We start from the raw sequence: 23837 nt of genomic DNA, 5'->3' as shown, positions 1-23837 counted from the left end.
AATCCAACGACTAATTCGAGTGATCTTCATCAAAGTAATCTTGATTGTTGATGAAGATCAAAATTTCTTTTAATCTCATATGTCGAAATATTTAATTTTGAGGAAATTTAAATGCATTTTAATTAACTTAAAAATATAAAATTTGAGTTACCAAAAAAATTGACTTTGACTTAACCCCCAGGGATCAAATGTTTAAAATTTATCAAAATAATTAATTTACCTTAGTCCCGGGACCTTTTAAAAATTATTTTTTAGGACTGACAAATTTTGCCTTTGGAGAATTAAATTTACCTAGGACTTAGAATTAATTAAATTTTTGGCTTGTGATTTTAATTAATTTTGGGCCAGCAAATTTAATTAATTAACCTACGAGGGGATAAATTATTTTTCCAACCCCCAAGTCACTTCACATCATGATTTTCATATTTTTTTACATCATAAGGGGGAAAACCCATTTGTAATAGACCCTCATAAACTACTCATTTTTGTGACACAAATATAATCCAGCGGACCAAGCAATTTGTAATAAAATAACCTAACCAAATAGTTAGGATTATTTCCAAATTACTTTTACATAGACTCGATCTAGAACACTAGGACCTGCCTAAGATCCTAGCAACAAAATCCATTCCAGCTTTGGGGTAAGATTGGAGGGAAAAACTCTGTCGACCATCTGGAAATGGACCGGTGAGATAAAAACTTCCCAGAATGGAGATAGTCACTAGAAAGGTAGGTTTACCTAGGTTTTTACATACATGACATGATTCTGTTGAGATTATTTACATCATATACATGCATAATGGGTTTATATTATAACATGATGATTAAGTTGATGATGATACTTGGACGACACAGACACATCGATCAGATGATATCCCTTTTGAAAAAAAAAGGGGGTGTATTGCTATGGGGTCGTTGACACAGAGTGGTCAACAAGGTCTACTGCAGGTTCTAAAAAATGGATGCATTCCCACTGAAACAGAGTAATTACACCAAGGTTAGTCACATATATATGTCACAACTTAAGTGTTGATAATCACCCTTGATGTAGAGATGACACTGTTATGATCAAGATACTTCAATGCAATCAGAGCAACAAAAATTCATCAAGTTGTAACCCCAAGACACTAAAAAACGAAGAGTCGGAATGATTTTTTTATGCCCAGAAGGCTTCAGCGAAAGAAGGTTTCGAGGAAAAATTAATAACCCAAACAAATTTCCAAAATTATACTCAATGAATAGCCAATCCACAAAATTCCCAAAGAAAAACATGAAATAAACAACCCCTTTAATAACACAAATTAAATCATGAAAAAGAACGATGTTTCAAGGTGAAGTTATCATAAGGGATGTCCTCCAACGGTTAATGAACTTTTTTCAAGGTTCAGAATGTGTCACAAATAGTCTTATGGAGGGAGGCAAAAACATACCTTAGAGACAATCTGAAACTTGTCTTAGAACCAACGATTTGCCAATGGTTTTGCCTTAGAGAGTATATGGAGATGCCCTTCCAAAATAGTTCAACCAAAACACTTCTACAGGATGAACAAAGTAGAACCACTGATTAACTGCAATCAAATTTGACTTCGTTCTATTCAAATGTTCAAGAATTGTAGTTTTGACGTTTTCCTTTTTGGCTCCATAGGACTGAAAGGTGAGAGGCAAAATCATAAGAAGGAAATGTTATGTTTTAGGGGAGAATAGGTCTTCTTTTTATAGTTTAGGTTAGGCATATGTGTGGGCTTTGTTAGGGGGTTTCATTGAATTGACGTTAGAGATTAGGAGGGGCTCCAACATTAGATATTGATTAGTTTATGTTATGTGTTCTAGCTAAGGAAGGCCACGAGCCTTGTGGAGAAGAACTATTAGCCCTTAAAATAGGAATGATACTAATTTAACACTTTTCTTTGGATAATTTTCTAGCCCATAATAACTTATTCATAATATCCCTTAAGTTTGATATTAATGATATTAATGATTATTAACCAATGAACATGTGCCATGACACTATCCTATGGCATTTTAGCCCACCACCTAGGGTCCCTAACTTCAAACTCACTTATCTCTCAAACAGGAGGAACTATGTGGCATGCTAGATACCATCAGAAACATCTTTTTGAGGAGAATCCAGTGATATGGATCTCCAAACCAAACTGTATGATTTGACACTTCAAAAACTCTCAACTAAATCGGGGTACATCCTCAGTATAGGGAACGTAAACCCTAGGACTTGGGTTTTCTACCATCCAACAGTGTAGCCTTCAACTTGATGTAATCTAGACAATTCTAAGAATTGTCATTGCTTATTTGACATCAATCATTGGTGTTTTAGTCAAAGTCAAACCCAGTCAAACCCTAGGGTTGACATCAATGACAACACCATCCAACAGATGAATGATAACATTGCTAAAATATAAAATAACAAATTAATCAAGAGGGTCCTCCCGTTGCTTTACTCCTAACACATGGTGTTTTCATTACTAGGCCTTCACAGTAGAATGGTATCAAGAGGTTTCTATGACAAAATTTCCAGCAACTGAAGAGCATAAGCATAACCAAACAATGAATGGAGAAATACTTCAATTCGTTAAGTCTTCAAGCTCGATATACAATTGAGTTCCATGTCAGCCATGTCCAAGCTCCTACTATAATTCCTATCACTTCCTACTCCAAATCTCTATTGAATTTTGACCAATGAATGGAGAGAGAACTCCCTTGTATAGAGTTAGCTTTATCTCTTTTACAATGAAATATAATATTTGCTAACTAACTTGATGATAGGTCAAACAATAATAAAATATTGGAGTAGTTAAAGTGTTATCTCCATAATGGTTGACTTGTCAAACATGATCATGGGGCCTCTATTCTCTCTAAGAGAGGTCCCCTTGTTACCTCCAAAATTTTACTTGATGATAAAAGACCTGATCCACAATGCAAAACCTAATAGAAAACTACTAGAATTGTCACCACTATCATCTAGGTAACCTATCCTCTTCACTTTAGGTCGACTCTTCTCTGGTTCAAGTGGGATTTCCCTAATAGTATTACTAAAGATAAGTAATGAGGCACAAGGTGAAGTGACAATAGCTTTAGTGAAACATTGTTTTTGTTATTTTAGGTCTAGATCTTTTCTCTTAGGGTTTTACCCTTGTGCTAGTGTTGTGCTTCTCTTATTGTTTAGTTTATAGCAATATTTTCTCTTGAGTTGTGTCTTTTTGGTACGTCCTATGCTGCCTCATAACAAAAACAATTCATTCCAGGTTTCTTGTAAGAGTTGGTACCATTTCCTTCTTGGGCGTATACGGTAGATTCTCTGAATATACTTTCTAGAGAAGTCTCTTGGCTAAAGCCAATCACACCCTAGAATTGCTTTTTCCCTATGTAATTGGGCTGCTTGTATTTGGTTAGATCTGATACAAAAGAGCTCTATATGTAAAATGTCATACAAAGAGTTGTGCTTTGAACTTTTGTGATAGGCTTTTATATGATATTGTTCATGTAGTTTTTAGTCCACCTCTAGCAATACACTCTACTTTGTTAAATTTCTAATACCGACCAATTTTATTTTGTTGCGACAATTTTATTTATCTCCAATTTATTAGTTCTTTACCCAAATACTATTTGAATCACAGAAAAATAAAATCATTGATATCTTTAACTTCTAGAATTAAAAAATATGCAACAGAAATAAACTAGAGAGATCAATCACACATTGCAAAATTAACTAACCCACAAACAATTCTCCATCATTTCATTATCTGCAAAATCTTGGTTTTTTGACCCACAAAGAAACAAGGTAAAATACAGTCCGGAACCTGCAACTCGACTCCCTCAGAATTGGATTAGCCCAGTTAAATTATCCTAAAGGAAATCTGCTTCCACACGAAATCGCTCTGAAGAAACGACCTCCAACAATCAGATCTGTGCCCTCTTGCAACTCGATTTGCGCCTTGCTGCTAATGTGCACTGGAAAAACCCCAACACTCCAACAACTTGGCGTCGTCCACACAGACATGATCTCATTCCCACAACTCAACTGTGCAATCTCCTCCTACTCAACCCTCCTGGATTCACTCACACTTCTTCTTTCTTTGCGCACTGGTCACTAAGCCATTCACACTGCAGAGAAAATTTCTCTCTCTTGATGACTTGCTAGCACACTTTCTCTTCGTTGTGTCTTCCCCTCCATTGTTAGCCTCCATTTATAATCTTCATCGAGTCCAAATCCCTAGCTCCAATCTCCATTTTAGAAACATCTTGAATCTTCCTTTTAGAAACACCTTGAAGATCAAAGGTTGAAATTATTTCTATGTCACTTAAATACTTGAATTATTTATCCTTGGCAAAAAACTCAATAGTACACAATACTTAATTGACTTTAATTATTGTACTTTTCCTAATTTAAATTGAGGAAAGAAGACATAAATCACTAGAAGAGGCACATAATGTCTTCCACTTGCTAAACACCAAGCAATTGCATAAGACCCTCTGTTGCTACTCACATCAACAATCCCTCCTAGCAAGGAAGGGATTCTACACGACCCCTAACTTATCCAAGTACTTAACAATTTTTTCCTTCACTGGAGGCTTTGTGAGAACATCTACCACCTGCTCCTCTGTAGAAATGTATTGCAATCTCACAACACCTCTTTGGACCCTATCTTTGATGAAGTGATATCTGATCTCGATATGCTTAGACCGATTTGTAGATCAAATAATCTTGCAAGCATCTTGCAAAATCACAATGTATCACAATTCACCATACTTGCTGCCATGTACTCTGCCTTTGTTGAACTGAGTGGCATTGACTGTTGTTTCCTACTGAACCATGAGATCATGGAAGATCCCAAGTTGAAACAAAATCCAGATGTGGACTTTCTGTCCACTACACTCCTTGCCCAATCAGATTTTGTGTGCCCATGCAACTCCATTTCTCCATCTTTGACATATCTCAGTCCAAAGTCTACTGTCCCACGCAGGTATCTCAGCGCATGCTTCGCTGCACCCAATGAACCTGTCTTGACTCCACCATGAGCTCGCTGAGTGTATTCACAACAAAACATATATCTGATCTAGAGTTGATCGGATACATCAAGGAATCTATCATCTGCCTATATAGTGTCGGATCCACAAATTCACTGTAAAAAGTGCTCAACTTCTTCAAGTTAATGATCATAGGTGTGCACATAAGCTTGCACTCCTTCTTGAATCTCCTGAAGATCTCCACTGCATTCTTGCCGTGTCGAAGGAAAATATCTCCTGGCTATTGCCACACCTCCAATCCCAAAAAGTAATGCATTAAGCCGATTTCCGTTAGTTCGAATTCCAAAGCAAGATCCTCCTTGCACATCCCTATGAGCTTCTTTGATCTTGCCAAGAAGAGATCATCCTCATACAATACCAAGATGAGTAGTTCACCCTCAACGAGTAAGTACGAGTTAGGATCTGCCTCACTCTTGGTGAAGTCTAGACCAAGAAGATATCCATCGATCTTGACATGCCATGTGTGCAGATCCTGCTTCAACCTGTAAAGGACCTTTTTCAATCTATATACATGGGAATCTCCCCCATGCACCTCAAAACATTGAGGTTGCTCAATATACACCTCCTCGATCACTCAATTGAGGAAAGCAATCTTCACATCCATCTGATGTATCCTCCACCCCATCTTTGAAGCAATGGACATAATTGCTCTAATAGATGCATGTCTAGCGACAAGTGCGATGTTTTCCCAATCCTTCGTTCTTTCTTCCAAAGTGAAGACAAGAGTGATGTGTCTATCTCTGCTCATCGCATTCACTAAGACTTACAGCTGTTAGTTCTCGTTTAGTGCATGACACATAGAGTAGAGAACCATATCTGCCACTCCCTCTTAACTAGGGATGGCCAACCCTTTCCTATAAAACAATTGTACCCAAGCTCCCTCTTAACCAGGGACTTGTCCAAGCTCCCTCTTAACTAGGGACTTGTTTTCAGCAACTCACTTGTTCTTCGGTGGAGATCATGGTACCTTCAACTGCTTGAAGAGCTTCTCCTTGCGATGTCATGAATTTCATCTTTATCATTATAGAGCCTTCATCTCTTGGGACTTCTTGGTAGGGCATTGACCATCCATTACTTTCCTTTAGGAACTATGTCAGTATGTCATCCTTTTCTTCATCAAAAAGTGGTCTCGTAATCCACATATGGCTTTTCTTCATATAACTACCTCTTCCATGTCATGTTTCCTTTAGGATCTTTCATCCAATCACATGAGTGCTAGTTGTAGGTGATATCCACAACTCTCTTTCGGTAGACCTATATCAACCCATCCAAATGTTCAAAAATAAAAAATGAACATCAAATCAAAGTTACCTTTTGTGATGGTCGTTCATCATGACATCTGCTTGTAGCAACATCAACATCCTTCATACATATTGACACATCTCCAAGATATTCAATGTCAAGGGTCTCCATTCTTTCCAGACTTCATCAGAGTCTTCATACCTTTTCCATGGAGATGTCATGGTCAATTCTCCTAGTCATCGAATGTTGATTTCCTTTTCTACGTGCTCATAGTTGCATCTTTCACAATCTCTTCTTTCTTTCTTCACATATTGTTCCCCAGGAACTTTCATCCATAGTTCCTTCATCTTTGTCAACCACCTCACATTCCATATGAGGACATATTATGTTGATTTCATCTAGTCAATATGTGAACCATGCTTTCATGTATCTTTTCAAGGAAGAGATGCCCTTTTCTTTGATCATGCCCATGAGATAAAACATTTATCCATGCTATCTGCAACTATATGATGACATGACTCAATCTTATCAAATACATGCATACATACCTCATTTCCTCCTTGTGGACATCTAGGCTTCCTTTGACAACTTCCTTGATTGAAAGCCCTTCAACCACCTTGACTTGCTGCACTGCTTTGTCATCATACCATCATCCCTTTTAAATCATGAATCCCATACAATATGGAATTCTAAGCAAGACACTTGCTTCTAAGACAGCCAGACCTAATGAAGATTCCAATGGAGGTTCTTGATTATCCTCATCCTGCAAATGCTCCTTCCTAATGATGATGAACTCTTTTTATCCTCTATCATGCTAGATGACTTTTCTTTTCCCATAAATACTACTTATGCTTTCAATAAGGTTACCAAGAGCTACTTCCTTTCTATGATGATTGCTACTGTTGAGAAATCAATGCTAGTAGAGTTAGGGTTAGATTTCGATTTCTTGATAATTGCTTGTGAATTATGTTGGCTTCTTTTACTTTGTTATATTATCTTTCATCAAGAAATTACCAAATTATGTGTATATGAAGATCACAAAAACACAAGACACAAGATGTAGATACTTTTCCAGGGCAAACCTTGTCAAAATCTCTCTTCAATAGTTTTCTTGAGACTTTTCAACCTAGACACAAACCTCCTCCAACCACCAAGTCAGCCTCCTCTTCCAACAACTTCGACCCAAAACTTCGACCTTGAAGCAACAACACTTCGACATAGCAAATGGCAGCAACAACAACAACAACAACTTCGACTTGACATGAAAAACTTCGATCTCCCAGAGGAACCCACACAAGAGAGAGATAGATAGCCCAAAATTTTGATCTTTCCTTTTTCTTCCTTCTTCTCCAAACTCACACTTCTTTTAGCCTCCTTTTCTACTTCACACTTTTCTAGCTCTTTCTTTTGGATATCGAACTTGTGTGAGAGTGAGTCAATGCTCCAAATGAATTCGATCTACTTGTATATATAAGCTTGGGGTGAGGTCAAATTGCCTTGTTTGAGGCCGACTTGGTGTGCAGGTGTCAAATACTTAATTTGACTCAATAATAACCTTTTTTACATGATTCAAAAGCCCAAGAAGGGTCTCATAAATTGTACAATGACTCTAATGACTTAATATAAATCCTAGGAGTCCACAATGGGGACTTTGACTAATAAAAGATGGCCGAAGCATGAAACCCATGCTTTAATAAGTCATTGCAATAATAATAAAAATTTTCTTTTTCATTCCTTTGACAGGGACATTACATTATGACTCAAATACATTTATAAAGACCGAACCTAGTTACATTTTTTCAACAGCTACAACCATGTAGACTTCTACTTCAGCTATCCTTTCAAGCTTCTCTAATAATATCATGGGCTCTTGCTTTAATGGTATACTTATAATATGATCCCATCTTCTACTAAGATGCATCTAGTCACAATGCTTCTCATCTTTACTACTATTGTACAGGTATTTTCACCTCCTACTTCTCCTTGCTATTCATAGGAGAAACCCTAATAGTGAAGATCTATCCCTTTGGATTTCTTCTCATCAGGTTCTTCCACTTCTTTGGTGATATGAGCTTCATTTCTTTCTTTCCTCTTGTTGTCCTTCTTGAGTTTTAGACAATCTCTGTTGAAATGCCCATATTCCTAACAGCCATAGCATTGGATCTACGACATATCCATCTTCTTCTTTTTTTGAGGACCAAATTTTCTAGACTTTTCTTTTCTTTTAGTCATGGTAGCAAATGCTTGAACTTGTTCGCTTGATCCCACATCACTTTTAGCTTTTAACTTGGTTTCTTCAATCTTACACAATGACCAGAGTTCACTGAATGGGGTGGCTTCCTTCTTCTTTACGAAAATGCTTGATACGAAGTTTCCCCATTCATTAGGTAGTGCATTGAGCACCACAGTGGTCATTTTTCTATCTGACATGATTTCCCCCAACTCTTGGAGTTGGTCTCAAATTTCTGACACCCTTAGCAAGTATGAGGTTTCACAACCTCAAAATTCAGCCCTTCTTCTGAATTTCGGCTTGCTGTAGTAGGTCTACAATTTCAGACTTTTCTGTAGTAACCCTAGATCAGACGTGTGGCTAGAAGATGGACAAATTTGCCTCATTTCTACTTCGCTTTACTTGACTTCTTTTTCTTGTTATTTCGGCTTGCAAACTTGATCTTTGATGGTGGCAACAATTCGATACCTGCTGCAGAAGGATGCCCTAATACTTCGCACATGTGGAGAATATAACCCAGAAAAATAGACCCAAAAGTACTTCACTGTTCCTTCCTTTATCTTGTCATCGCTAGGTATTAGACTCCTTGCTTGATCGAAGTTCTTAATGCTTCGGCCCTTGAGTATCCTTCTTTACGCTGCCTTTCCTTGATGTATTCACCTTAGCTCTCATACCGTGTTGAGAAATCTAGGGCAGCAAGATTAGGTGATTTCTCTTACTTTGATATCTGCTTGTGATGAATTTTACTTAATTAACTTCTTTCTCTTGATTATATTTAGTGTTCTTATCATCAAACAATTACCAAATCATAAATAACAATGAGACAAGATGACACAAGATGTAGGTGATCAACCAAGGCCAAACCCTCTCCACTTGAGAGGAAAATCCACAAGAATTCTTCACTTGTTATAAAACTTCAATTGACGAATTCCAAGACCTATGACCCTTGACCAAGACCCTCTAAGACAAGTCAAACCTTTTGATCTTTCCTTGTAGCAACTTTTGCAATTTCGACCTCCTATAAATTCTTCTGCAATTTTGACCCCCAACGAATTCTTCTGCAACTTCGACCCAATAGCTTCTTCTACAACTTTGATTGGACACTTTCTTCTGCAACTTCGACCCAACAGTTCGTTTTGAAACTTTGACCCATCAATTTCTTCTGCAACTTCAACTCAACAGTTTCTTCTGCAATTTCGACTTGCCCAACAACTTTCTAGCACTTCGACTTGCCCAACAACTTTCCAGCACTTCGACTTGTCCAACAACTTTCCAACACTTCGACTTGCCCAACAACTGTAGAAACCCTAACATGAGAGGGAGAGAGGCCCAAAACTTCGATCTTGCTTTTCTTTTTCCTTTTCGTCCTTTTCCAACTTCTATCTTGAGGAGATTGAACTTGTTTGAGTGAATGTCCAAATGAGGTCGAGTTCCTTCTTATTTATAGGCTTGTGATGGGTACGGACCGCTATCTTTAGGACGACTTGTCTCTTCATGTAGGTGGACTTGATCTTTGCACGATGACAAGGTCTTGGAGGGTATTTTGACTCCAATAAATTTTCTTTACAATATGTAACATGCCCAAATGGGTCTTCAATACATGATAATGACTCAGTTGACTTTATGACAAACCTAGAAGCACTCAATGGGTGTTTGACCTAAAAATAAATTTCTCTTGAGCATGAAACCCATGCTTGAAGAATAACAATAATAAAGTTATTTTTCTCTTTTCATTAAATACAGAAATCAAGCTTACATATGCCATTATGAAGACTGAGCCTAGTTACATATTTCAACAATCGTAACACCTCAAAACTCGCCCTCTTGCTAAGGCTTCATTAACCTACAAATTTCCTTGCTGCTTCATTAACCTACAAATTTCCTCTCAGAGTTCGACTGTCCTAGGAAAAGGCTTCTACCTCACCATCGATTAGCTCACATACCCTTAGTACAAAATATCGTTATTAATTGTATTCAAACACATCAGTGGACCTCAGAAAATGTGTCAATCTGTCTTGCATCAGAATGCTGTCATAGAGAGGAGTTCGACTAGCTAGATAATCTACTTGAAACCAGAAATCTTTTTCTAGTGAAACCTATGCTAGAACAGATAAGAAAGATAAAAAGTTTATCAACTAGGGTGGAATCTTTCACCACCAAAATTAATAGGAGAAAAGGGTTCTTAAACCCTTAGTGCCTCAAGCTCAAAGAAAAATAGAGATAAAATCCGATCTAATGATGATCCAAATGAATTCAAACCTCTTGTATTTATAGATTTCTTTGAGGGGCTTTCCTTTCCTTAATTGATAGAGTAAAATTTACTCCAAGCCCCAACTTTGGGTTTCTTTGCCTAGCAACCCCAAAACATGCCCAAAATTGGAAAATTTGGGGTTTTCCCCTCTATTGAGCACTATAGGATGCGAGGAACAATAGGCTATTAAGTCCTTTTTGTCACATAATTTTGCAAGAACATTACATCTCTTGAGGATCCTATTCCTATCAAATCTGACATCCCAACTCAAGATCACTTTTTTTTGTTCTGGAATGTAGACTCGGTAGGTGTTCGAGACTTCACTGTAGCCAACATATTTTTTTTGGCTCTCGCTCATCAGATCTCCTAGGGTCCTATCCTCATCAAATCTGACATCTCGACTCAAGATCACTTTTCTCTGTCTTGGAATGTAGACTTTGTAGGCCTTCGAGATTTCATTATAGAAAACAAACACACCCCTCTCAGATAAGGGCTCCAACTTAGTCCTCTTCTATGTAGGTACATGGGCATAAACTGGACTACCAAATATGCGCAAATGACTCACATATGATTTTACTCTTGTAAACAACTCCTTGGGAGTGACCTCCTCCAACACCTTGTGAGGACTCCTGTTTTGCACATACACAACTGTATTGCAGGTATTTTCCCACAAAAACATGGGCAACTCCTGATCATAGATCATTGCCCTCATTGCCTCCATGTTGGTCCTTTTTTTCCTCTTGACAACCCCATTTTGTTGAGGGTTGTAGGGTGTTGTGAGCTCCTTCTTGATCCCTGCCTGCGTGCAAAATTCCAGGAACACGTTGGAGGTGTACTCAACCCCATTATTTGATCTCAACACCTTAATCTTTGTTACTGTCTGGTTCCTCACAAGAGCCTTGAATACTTGAAACTATTGAAGACCTCATCCTTGGTATGCAGGAAGTAGATCCAAGTATTCTTGGAATAATCATTTATGAACATCGCAAAATAAAAGAACCTTGTGATTGATGTCAAAGACATGGGACCACATATATTAGAATGCACAAAGTTTAGCACACACTTCGACCTGGTCTCACTATGAATATACACATTCTTGGCTTGCTTGCAAGTGCATACCCTTTACACACTCCATCCTGCTCCACTCGGATCTCTGGAAAATCAGTAATGAAATGTTCTATATGAATTGAGGATGAATGAAGGACGAAATAGCCTAGCAATCCTCGTAGGCTACAGTCCTCAATAAAGGGGAAAACCCCAAAATTTCCATTTATGGGGGAGCTTTGGGGTAGCTAGGCAAAGAAATCCAAAATTGGGTTTTGGAGTAAAATTTACTCAATGAATTAATGAGAAGAGACCCCTCAAGGAAATCAATAAATATAATAGGATTGAATTCACTTTGGATCATGATTGAGGATCAAATAATTTGTTCTATTGAGCTATAACTATGAGGGTTTCAAGATCCCTTTTTCTTCTATCAATTTCAGTGGTGAAAGATTCCACCCTAGTTGGTAAAATCTTTTCTCTTTTACTTTTACTTGTTATGGGTAGGAAACTATCTTTTGAAAGAAGACGAATTACATAGTTGAAGTCTGAAGGCAGGAACGAGGTCAGTCTAAGGCAATGAGATTTTCTGTTGCTCCTGGTCTTTGTTTTGAACAAGAATTCGTGGAGATAGTGCTAACAATGAAGGTCCTACAACAAATCAATGATGAAACATCCGAGATCCTGCTGGAGATAGAGTGACAGCGAAAACATGAGACGACCCTAGTTTGAGTGTTTCAAACCTTAATCTTTTGAAGTCAAATTCTAAGAAGGGAAACAACCGACTTCCTAAGTGGATCATGAAGTTTTGAATTGAAGGAAGTGGGCCCGAAGAAAATTAGTGGCCTTGGAAAATTTGGATTGGTGGTATAACTCATGGAATTGTGTCAAACTCTATAGCGTGAGTGTGGATCAATAACTGTAAGGAAGTCGAAGGTCTTTGGTCTTGACTTGCACGAAATGTGCAATGATACAGACCAACGAAGATTCCCTCCTCTAACTCTACGCTTGTTCCATAGATCGAACATTGCAACAAAGGCATCGGAGTTTGATTGGTAGCTCGGAACGAAAGGTCGAGACTATAGAAGGCTTGAAATTGGTATTATAGGATGAATAAGGCCCAATAATTTATAGGACAAGAATTCATTTAATCTTGTGATCTTTGTGTTTGATGTTTGTGGAATTCAAGGTCTGTAGCCACCACATGAAGTTTGCAGTCCTTACTTATGGAATCTTGGTTGTTCGGATTGAATAATGTGATACTATGTTATGGGTTCTTCCAAGATTACTGTGCTACTATTTTACAAATTTAAATTGCTTATTTACTATATCACTGGAAAGTGAAATTAACAGATTGATGATTGAAATCCAATTTAACTACTATACTTGAGAAGGAATACTTGTTGCTACAGAAAAAACCCTAGGTAAAAATTACCCTAGTACAATACAAGTAACCATCCTCTGCATCATCGGAAGAGCTCTAGAGTGTAGGTGTCCCATCCTCCTCTTCCAAATCTCACTCTGGCTATCACTCACATGGATGAGAGCCTTCACCAGCTATCCTCTCAACAAATAGAGATCTCTCAACCTCCTATCGATCACACACTTCTTGCTGAAATCAATCCCCTTCAGCTCAACAACCACTTCACCTCTTGTAAAGATGACCTCTAGTCCTTTGTCTTCCATGGTCGAAATTGAAAGGAGATTCTTCTCCAAAACCGGTATAAATCTCACTTCGTTCCCCTGCATGATACCACTTCCCCTGCATGATTCCACTTGAGTCCATCTGGAAATTGATACTCCCAGTGCCCTTGATTGCATACTTGGCCTTGTCACTAATCTCTACATTTACATCTCTGGGCCCCTTAGTCATGTTGGTGAAGAAGTCCCGCGATTCCTTTATATGACAAGATGCTCCACTGTCAACAAGCTAGACACCTCTCGTGATGGTTCCAGAAAGGCAAGATAGTAGAGCGAAATTCTTAATGAACTAAACCGCCATCCCCACCATCTGTGCAGTAGCTGCTGTAGCAATCTTACCCTTGCCCTTCTTTTTGTTAGGACAATGGCGGGCAAAATCCCTGAAGTTATGACAAGCAAAGAATATAACCTTGCTCATGTCCTTTTCCTTCTTGCTCTGTGAAGATGTTTCTCTAATCTAGTTTTGCTTGGCCTTCCCTTTTCCCTTTTTCACTCGTGCAACAAGAGAAACTTCATCCTTCTCCTCACTGCCCTTTCACTATCCTCTATTAATGAATTTTCCTAGATCTCCTAGGTGAAATTGTCCCATAGTCGGTTCTAATCAAGAAGTTGTTGACGAGCAAGAATCCCATCCACAAAAGTGGGCCACTGCTTCACGCACTCCTTTAGAGCAACTTTGACGAGCTCTAAATCATGCACAATTTCCCCCATAGTTGCAAGCTCATCACAAGCCTGGTGTACCCTTGTGAGATAGGAAGTCATGGTCTCAGATCTGCCCATTTTAATACTGTATAACTTTTCTCGCAATGCCATTTTTCTATTTTGATTTGTACTCTGATAAAGACCGGTTAGAGCTACCCACATCTATCTATTGGTATCCTTCCTTGATATATGAGGAATTATATGATATTTCACACCATCCAAAATTTTGCTGCTCCCTTTCATATCCTTAGTTCTTTGTTTTGTTGCTTGTACTGGATTTGGAGGAACTTGCACACCTCTGCTTACTAAATCCTAGAGATCATTTATCTTCAGAATCTAGGGAATTCGCTCCTTCCACAGGCTAAAATTTGACACCCCATGTAACCCTTCTTCATATCTCAAACTATTTAATGATGCCATCTTTGTAGATCAACCACGCAAAACCCAACTACAAAATGTTTAGAATAATTCTATCGCTGCAAAAAGGAAAACTCTTTGCTGTAAACCCTCATGATCCCAGGTCTCTCTTTCCAAGTCTTTTAGATAGCTTTGAATGCCATGTTAAATTTATAATACCTGCCAGATTTATTTTGTCATGGCAATTTAATTTATCCCTAGTTTATTATTTATTTATCGAAATAATAACCGAATCACCAAAAAATAGTCACTGGTATCTTTAACTTCTAGAATTAAAAAATATGCAGCAGAGATAAACCAGAGTGATCAATCACACATTGCAAAATTAATCAACCCATAAACAATTCTCTGTCATTTCATTATCTGCAAAAATATGGGTTTTTTGATCCTCAAAGATACAAGGAAAAATACAATCTAGAATTTGCAGCTTGGCTCTTTGAGGATGAATTTAGCTCCGGGGAATTGACCTCAAGGAATCTTCCTCTAGATGAAATTGCTTTGAAGAAAACAACATCCAACAATTTGATCTGCGCCCTCCAGTGATGCGATCTGTGCCTTGCCGCTAATGTGCACTGGAAAAACCCTAACACTCCAGCAACTCGACCTCGTCTAGACAAAGACGATCTCCTTTTGACAACTCAACCCTCTAATCTCCTCCAACTCGACCCTCTTGGATTCGCTCAAACCAACACACACTTCTTCCTTCTCTACACACTGGTCATTGAGCCACTCACACTGCAGAGAAAATTGCTCTCTCTCATGATGACTCGCTCACATAGTTGTGCTTTTTGTTGTTTCTTCACCTCCATTGCTAGCCTCCATTTATAATCTTCATTGAGTCCAAATCCTTAGCCGCAATCTCCTCGCTAGAAACATCTTGATTCTTGCTTCTAGAAACAACTTGAGGATCAATGGTTGTGATTATTTCTAAGTCACTTAAATAATTAAATTATTTATCCTTAGAAAATAACTCAATACTCCACAATAATTAGTTGACTTTAATTATTGAACTTTTCCTAAGTTAAACTTTAAAAAGAAGACATAAATCATTAGAAGAGGCAAATCATGTTTTCTACTCGCAAATACACCAAGCAATTGTAGAAGACTTTCCGATGCTACTCACATCAACATACTTATGGGTTTGATTTATTGTGACAATTCCTTAATCAAGGTATGACTTCATCACTTTTGCATTTTAGGTTTTGGATCAAGTACATGGGTCCATATTCTGGTATAAAGGCGTTGGTGTTGAGTTGGTGACCAAGCTATTATGAAATAATAATGTTTAGCAACCACTGCCTTCAAATTATTGTATTTTAGTTTTGTTGGTTGCATGTTGAGCTCTTGCTCTTGGTAACATGATGCCTTGGTTCAGATATTAATCATCCTGCACATGAGGAATAATGGCATTCTAGCATTAGTCAGTGCTATACAAGCACATTGACCTTGAATAATGTGGAGACATATTTGGATGATATTAGTTAAAATTTTGTTTCTCAAATGATGGATGTCATAATAAGTTGAATCATGCCTTGACTTACTTCATATCCTGCTCTTTTATTTTTTCCTTTTATTCTTTGTTTTATTCTTTTATTGTATTTAGCTTTCATGGGATTCTACTGATGTTAATTCAGATAGTTTTCTTGAATGTGAGACTGTTAAACTTTTTAACAATCCGAGGCTACATTGGTGTTTTTTTCCAACTTGTCGGTTAAAAAGTGGCCATATTTATGTAGTGATATGTGAATTAACAGTGATATGCTAAGAGAGACCTTGATGTTAAAGTTAGTGGTTCACTAGTCTTCAGTTATATTGACCTGTCTTATTCCTCTATTCTGTTTTCAGGCATAATTGCTGACTGCTTATTTTGATTGTACATAGCTATTGAAGGGATTCCTTGTTGATGCTGAAGCTGATGTGAAATCTCTGACCTACCTCTATTCAGAAGTGGTATGTTTGTAAACTTGATCCTTTCTTGTTTAACTTATTGGTTATCTAATTTCTTGTAATAGGTTGACACTTGCTCTGTAATTCTTATTTAGTTAATTATGTATACAGGGTCGAAGTGCAGATGCGCTTGCTCTTTTTTTTGGGGAAGACCCTGCACGATGTCCTTTCGAACAGGGTATCATTATAACTAATAACACTTATGCTTTATTCTCTTTTATATTTACGTTCTCTCCATAGGAATACGCCTTGTGCAATTGATATGTGAAAGAGTTGTAAACAATCAGAGCCAATGCTGTTAACCAGTTCTCCAATCACGAAAAGTTAGCTGCCAGATAAATGTTGCATAGATGTACAGTCCTTATTGCTATCAAAATCTGTGTAAATGCCCTCTTGAAGTGATTAGAAGTTGTATCATCCTTGCTTTTCCTTATATTTTCATGTTTTTCCACTTTGGCTTGTATTTAGATATTAATTTCCATAGGTGATTGTTTGGTCAATGGTGAAGATATATAAAGCTGATTTGACTGGTTATTTTGAATACATTTGTCGTGCCAAAAGTTGTTTGTGAATCTTTAAAGTTCATATGTTTACATTGATTAATTATTTTTGATGCTCTACATTGTTATAGGTTAACTTAGCTAGCAAGTTAGCAACTGTCAACATGACCAAATAATAATGTTTACAAAATAGGCCATCTGGCCACCACCAACTGCCAACTGAACTAGGAAGACTGAAAAGTTCAAATTCTCAACACTAAAGTCTAAGACTCTAATCTATCATCCGAGACTTTGAAAAAAAAGTAGTGAACAGTGAATCTATCTACTAGTCTCGCCTCCTTACACCACCACGTAAGCCTCCATGTGGCGGCAATGTAGAAGATGGTGGTCATGGAATTGAAGATGAAGCCCTGCTGCTGCTGTTGAAGACTCGAACATGGGTACCATAGCACTGGATGTGGGCGGCATCTCAACACGATCATCATCATCCTAGAAAAGAGCATCATCCAATTGCTCTAAATACAACACTCCATCGTCCAAATTGTCCTCCTCTGTATTTTTGTCCCAAATCTTTATGTCTTTATTTTTCTTTGCCTTCTCACAGTAATGGGACAACAATCACAAGTTGCAATGAACATAAACCAAGCTCTCTACCCGATTTGACATTTAACCAGTTTCTTTTGGACATAGTGGATGAAACTATAGGTGCTCCGACACCTCTTTAGTGCTGCCATGCGTGAGCCACCACTTGAGAGAAGACAAATTCCCTTTATCTCTCACTGCATAATTGGCCTCAAATGCACTAGTGGCAAGGATATAGTGGCTCAATTGTTGTTGTATGGTATCACACTCCTCATCAGGGACTAATTTAAATTTTATCCAATGCTTTCATACAACTAACCAAAACCTATGGATCTTGTTATGGTTCTCTTGGCTCCCCCACCAAGTGCTAGTGTTGAAAGCCATGATACGTGATAGTATTTAGGTGTAAGAACATATGCTGAGGCATGCAATTGAATGTTGAACATTTCCCACCATTTTTCCACCTCGGCATGAATATAATTGTAGAAGGTGATATCTTTAGGCTCAACAATGTCTTTAATTTGTCCCAACATGCTATCCAATTTCTCATACTCTTCCCCAATTATTGGCCAATTTGAATATGCAAACTTGATCATGTAATAAATTGGCTGGTGAATTGCAAAACATATTTAACTTGTGGCCAAAAGTAATTGGCAGGAGCAATACCCTTCACTAAATTAGCACCATCTCTATTAGTGCCCATCTCATCCCATGAATCACACGTCACCATAGCACTTAAGGCTTGTCTCACCTTCAATAGTCGCCTAAAGTTGTGGTAATAGCTTGCAAATCTAGTTTTTGAAAGCTTAAGCAATTGCAACTTTGAGTAAGTGCCATAAAAGTAGTTGACCCTTGTATGCCCCGTGACATATTTAATGAGTTGCTTCCCTCTCTTGTATAGTTGATTAATCCATCCACATTCTTTATGCTTCACAATATCATGCCATCAAAAGGTTTAATACTAAGTTACATGACACGAGGACACGAGACACGGAGGACATGTAAATACGAGTATTTGACACGAAACGCAGCGACCCTGGAAACATGACACGAGGGACACGTTTTATATATATATATATATTAAAAAATACTGAAATATAGTGCTTGATCCATATAGATATGACTCATGATGATATCTATTTAGTACTTAGTATACACTATTTGGTATTTTGTATTTAGTAATTTACTAGTTAGTTTATTAATTTACTACATCAATGATGTTCACAGTTCAAAGTCCATTGTTCATGTTATAATTTTTGTTATTAACTTCAAACAAGTTTGATCATGTTCAAACTTCACATAAGGTAGTTTATGAACTATAAATTTATATGTGTTCAAACTTCATTGTTGACTAGAGCGTTAATCGAGCTTTCCCTCCCTTTAGACCTTGAAGGTGTAGTGAGCAATGAGCACATGTCGAGGAGCTGGGATTTTTATTTCAACACATGATATATACGTGGTCACTCGTGTATAATTAAGTTAAGTTCCGTAGGCTATAAAACAACTTACAAGAAATTTAAGTGCTGCAAACTCTCAGCAAAGCATGTGAACGCTCGTCTCCTACATCTCCATGTCTAGGTCGATGTGAAGTTATGAGCATTGCACTTGAATCTGATGGAATTACTCACACTGCACAACAAATTGGATTCTAGCGATGAGCAAACTCAACTTCGATGGCGAACAATGACCAAAAAAACCCAAAAATAAACCATGTTGTAGGTTTTAAATGTCACTTTTCATGGGACACGTGTCCTAAGAACAAAAACCATTAGGGCACGTTTTCGACACGTCCAAAACACGTGTCGAGATTGTAGGACACGTAGAAAAACGTTTTCGACACGTTTTAGGGCGGTTTTCGTGTCCGAGACGTGAAATACGGGACATGAGACCTTGACTTAGGTTGAATATGTGCACCAAGCACTTGAACCAAAAGATGTGTGAATGAGTTCGTTCAGTGATTTTTCTTGCTCCCTTACAATTTGCTGCATTATCAATGATCACTTGTTATGAATATAATTTATATAAAAAATACAATAAATACAAATAAATAAAAATAATAAAAATCATAGTAATGGTTATTAAATAGTCATTAGTTAAATAGAAAGGCATGTCTAAAAAAACATGACCATTCATGAAAAGGCACTTGCCTAGGTATATAAGCAAGCCCTCATTGTAACATTCAAACTCTTGTACATTCATCTTATTAATAAAATATTAGTCACAATACCTTTGTGTATTTTACATCTAAAAGTACAACAACTATAAGTTTTGTAGCTTAAGTGGTATCAGAGTCATTCAAGCCTTTGGACATTATTTGCTGCACAAATCTGCCATTAAGTTTAGGTCCTAAATGGAATTAAGTGAATATCATAAATCTAAACTGTTGAATGAGATTGGAGAAGCATTACAACAACTAAAACAAATAAAAAGATCATTTGCAGAATCAACAAAATATCTTGAAGCATATGCAACATGTCTAACAAAAGAGAACATTGACAAGAAAGAGACTAATGATAAAGAATGCTCTAACCAAGAAAATGATGTTGAACATGTTGAATCAGGATCTCCTCAGGATGACATGAATGAGGTTGATGATCCAAGTGGGTATATGAAAACTAAAGAAGAAGACCACTCAAACTCTGAATCCAATTGGGAATATGAAGAAAAAGAAGAAGAAAATGCTTTTGATGAAGAAATTGATATGAATATGGAAAATTTTGAAGAAGAGGTTTTGTCAAATACGGATTATGATGGTGAAGATGACTATGTGGCAAGGCTTGCAGCGAGATTGTTGGTATACCCGGAAGAGCCAAAATATACATATATCTTGAATGGAAACCTCTGCAGGTTCCAACAATTTCTCTTCTTCAGTGCTAGAATGGAGTGCAACTTCCTTTCAAAACTTTTCAACTCAGATTCTATACAAAATTTTTGGTTACCAAACGGATGAGGATGATCCCATCAGTCATGCCAATAGCAGTAGGTCAAATGCACTGAAAATAAAGTTTTTGAAACAATGATTGAACATGAAAGTGGAAGTAACACTGAGAGGCCATCAAATTTACCATCACAAGAGAAAGAGAAGCACAAATGAAACAAAGGTCATTGCTTTTGTGAGATGCAAAAGTGGCATAGGATTCAATTCTCATCATGTTGTTTTAGATGGAGTTTCCTTTTGATATTTCATAAAGTGTTAGGCAGATTGTAGTAGAGGGCTTCCTATTGCGGGAAATCTCGCCACATGAGAGCGATTTTTGAGAGAGATTACGTCATACCCAATATTTCAAGGAAGGTTAAATCGGTAATCATTGATTGCTCTACGGAAGCGCACATTTTCACGCTTATGCGAGATGATTCACTACCCTCAAGAAGCACTGACGAGGTCTTAGTGGAGATCTCTAAAAACAATATGACTAATATCCAAAATTTTATGAAGGAAATACAACACTGGACGTTTCAACTTTGCGTTTAAGCAAAAGCATGATTCAAAATTTGAAGGAACGATTTGGGGCTTCATGTTCACTAGTAACAGTTTCAAAGCATTTCTGGAGAACAGTAATGAAAAGTTGCCAAGTACTAGTGAAAGAGCCTGTTAGCTTTGAATTGGTAGTTGATGGTAGAGAGTGGGTGAAATCACACCCTTATTTCCAACGTATTTTGGGAACTGTGTATCCTTATGTGTTGGCCGGACTACCGCGAAGCAGTTATTTGAACAAGATATTGGCTTTGTTGCGGGTCTCACCCAATAAGTCATCAACTCCTGCATCACAGTCAAGCAACATCTACAACAATTATCTCGTGTTCTTTGGGAGTTAGAAGCCACAAACAACGTTCTTCGTTGTGAGCCACATACCTTGACAGTGGAAAGAGGGGGTTGTCGAGCATTGCCTACCAATATGTTTATCATTTTGGCCCCAAGGCCGCCAACACAGCAGCTGCACTCTTCCATCGTGCCACTCGTATTTCCATTTCCGTGGACTGTTCCTGTCCCTTACGCATCCTCATCCCTCCAAAAATGTCGACAAACTCTTTTGTTGGGTTTTTATGCTATCTTGCTGACCCACCGTGTTGCTGATTTACTGACACCCCTCCGTTTGACCCTGATCGTGTCTCCCGTTTTCCCTGTTGTTTTTGTTCACTCTCGAACGACATCTCCTTCCCTTCCAAACATCGTGTATCATGCTGAAGGGTTGAGTTATAACGATATTTAATACACATTATATAAAAACTTTAATATATTATATAGTTACAACTATATAATTAAATTAATTATTATTTAAAAAAATTATTATTAAAAAATATTATTACTATTTAATAAAAAAATTGAAGGAGAAATGGAAAAACCCTGATTCCAGGGTAGTGCTTCTGATGAATTACACATGCCGAAATGACATGGACAAATGAAGAAATTAATAGTGGATTAAACTTTGAGGACAAAGCTTTTCGAAGAAAGGGGAAATGTTATGAATATAATTTATATAAAAAATACAATAAATACAAATAAATATAAATAATAACAATCATAGTAATGGTTATTAAATAGTCATTAGTTAAATAGAACGGCATGTCTAAAAATACATGACCATTCATGAAAGGGCACCTGCCTAGGTATATAAGCAGACCCTCATTGTAACATTCATACTCTTGTACATTCATCTGATTAATAAAAATATTCTTCACAATACGCTTGTGTATTTTACATTTAAAAGCACAAGTATAAGTTTTGTTGCTTCATCACTTGAACCACATTATTAGGACTAAGATCATTAATTGTTTTTAGTAGGAGATTTATAATGCTTTGAGAAGATGCAGCGATGCAGGAGGAGTCATGAGTTGTAAGAAACACCACATTGCTACCAGAAACACCAAGAACATTTATTAGATGTTGGTTTCTAAGATTTGTTCAACCATTTGATATAATGGATACCCCATAATCCACCTACTCATTTGTAAACTGTGTCAATGCTCTATGGATCTTTGCTTTTTCCCTATCTAATAACGAAGTTATAGCTTTCTCATAGTTGGGGCTCTTGTATCTTTTTGGGGCTTCATTGATGGCCTTAACCAAATCATTCTAGTGGGGAGAGTGAAGCGTATTGAATGGTATACCACATCACAAAGAAACTTAACCACTTTTGCATCCACATCACCCCTCCCACCAATATTCAGGAAATCTACTATTGTTCTTCTAGATTTAGAGGTTCCAGAAGTAACAAGAGGAGATGATGTGTGGCCACCAAATCTAGAGGTTGCACTTGCATAAGAATGATGTTTTTGTTTCTTACATTGTCTTTTTCATGTAACCTCTTATATTTTGATGTATTATTTCTTTTTCTTCAATTGGTACCTTAGGGAAAATTGAGATCCCTATGGCACCCTTATTTTCATCACTATCCATTACCCCACGACAATGCCTCCTCACATGGGTAATTTGAAGCTTCCACCACCTCTTCCCCCCAACAAGTTTTGTCACAAATTTCCGCATGGGTCTCTTTGCAACTTTTCCCCCTTGCATTTTAGTGCCCTCTTCATCCCCTTGCTTTCAAACCCTTCCTCCGTGTCATACTTTGGATCACTAGGAGTGTGACCACTATCCTCTTCTTCCATCTCTTCCCTTTTATGCCCATTGTTACCCACCACCAGTGGGTGACCCCTATAAGAGAAATTTTCTCTTAGATTTGTCTTCAGCTGGCAGCCAACAACCCTTTGCATCCACTTGATAGCTTGATGTGCTACTATTCTCTATTTCATGAGCCAGTTGTTAAGTGCCCTCACTGATCTATCATGATTATATGTTTGAAGGTGGGCCTTCCAACCCCAAAGGTATGAATTTTCATTATGTAATTGGGATGCTCGCTTTTCTTGGGCACATTTGGGCATGGATTAGTGGAGGGATTCAATGGAAATAACATGTCTTACTAAATAGCTTTAGGAGGAGCACTATGTGGGAAACCTTGATTTTGGTTGTGTTGTCTCGTCTCCTGACACCACATATTTCACTCCCCTTAGCTCATTACAAAGTCCTTTTTCACATTTTCCAATCTGGGTCCACATTTGTCCATTGGGTCGACAGGGTGTCAGCCTCCCCTTTGTTGAAGAATATAACTAGTTTTGGTCTTCATAATTGTTGTAATCATTTCAATATGTATACTATGTAACAAACAAGAGAAGACAAGAA

General features: G+C 37.5%; 1 protein-coding gene across 5 annotated transcripts in view; it reads left to right on the top strand.

Annotated features, from left to right (window-relative positions):
- LOC149265818 (formin-like protein 18) overlaps positions 1–23837 on the top strand; it is a 213346-nt gene that overhangs the window by 63612 nt on the left and 125897 nt on the right. For 2 of the 5 annotated variants that reach the window (XM_089429773.1, XM_089429769.1), the window contains exons 15-16: positions 16512–16580; positions 16689–16755. In XM_089429773.1, the coding sequence (XP_089285899.1) occupies positions 16512–16580; positions 16689–16755 (136 nt within the window). Of the gene's footprint in view, positions 1–16475; positions 16581–16688; positions 16756–23837 lie in introns of those variants that run through there. The other 3 variants (XM_089429778.1, XM_089429774.1, XM_089429775.1) reach the window with 2 other exon arrangements.

Source organism: Pinus tabuliformis, chromosome 6, assembly GCF_031772625.1.
Source record: "Pinus tabuliformis cultivar Carrire ecotype Pingquan chromosome 6, CPIR1, whole genome shotgun sequence".
Classification (NCBI taxonomy): domain Eukaryota; kingdom Viridiplantae; phylum Streptophyta; class Pinopsida; order Pinales; family Pinaceae; genus Pinus; species Pinus tabuliformis.
The sequence above is the reverse complement of the archived record's forward strand: the minus strand, read 5'-3'. Positions and strand labels throughout refer to the sequence as shown.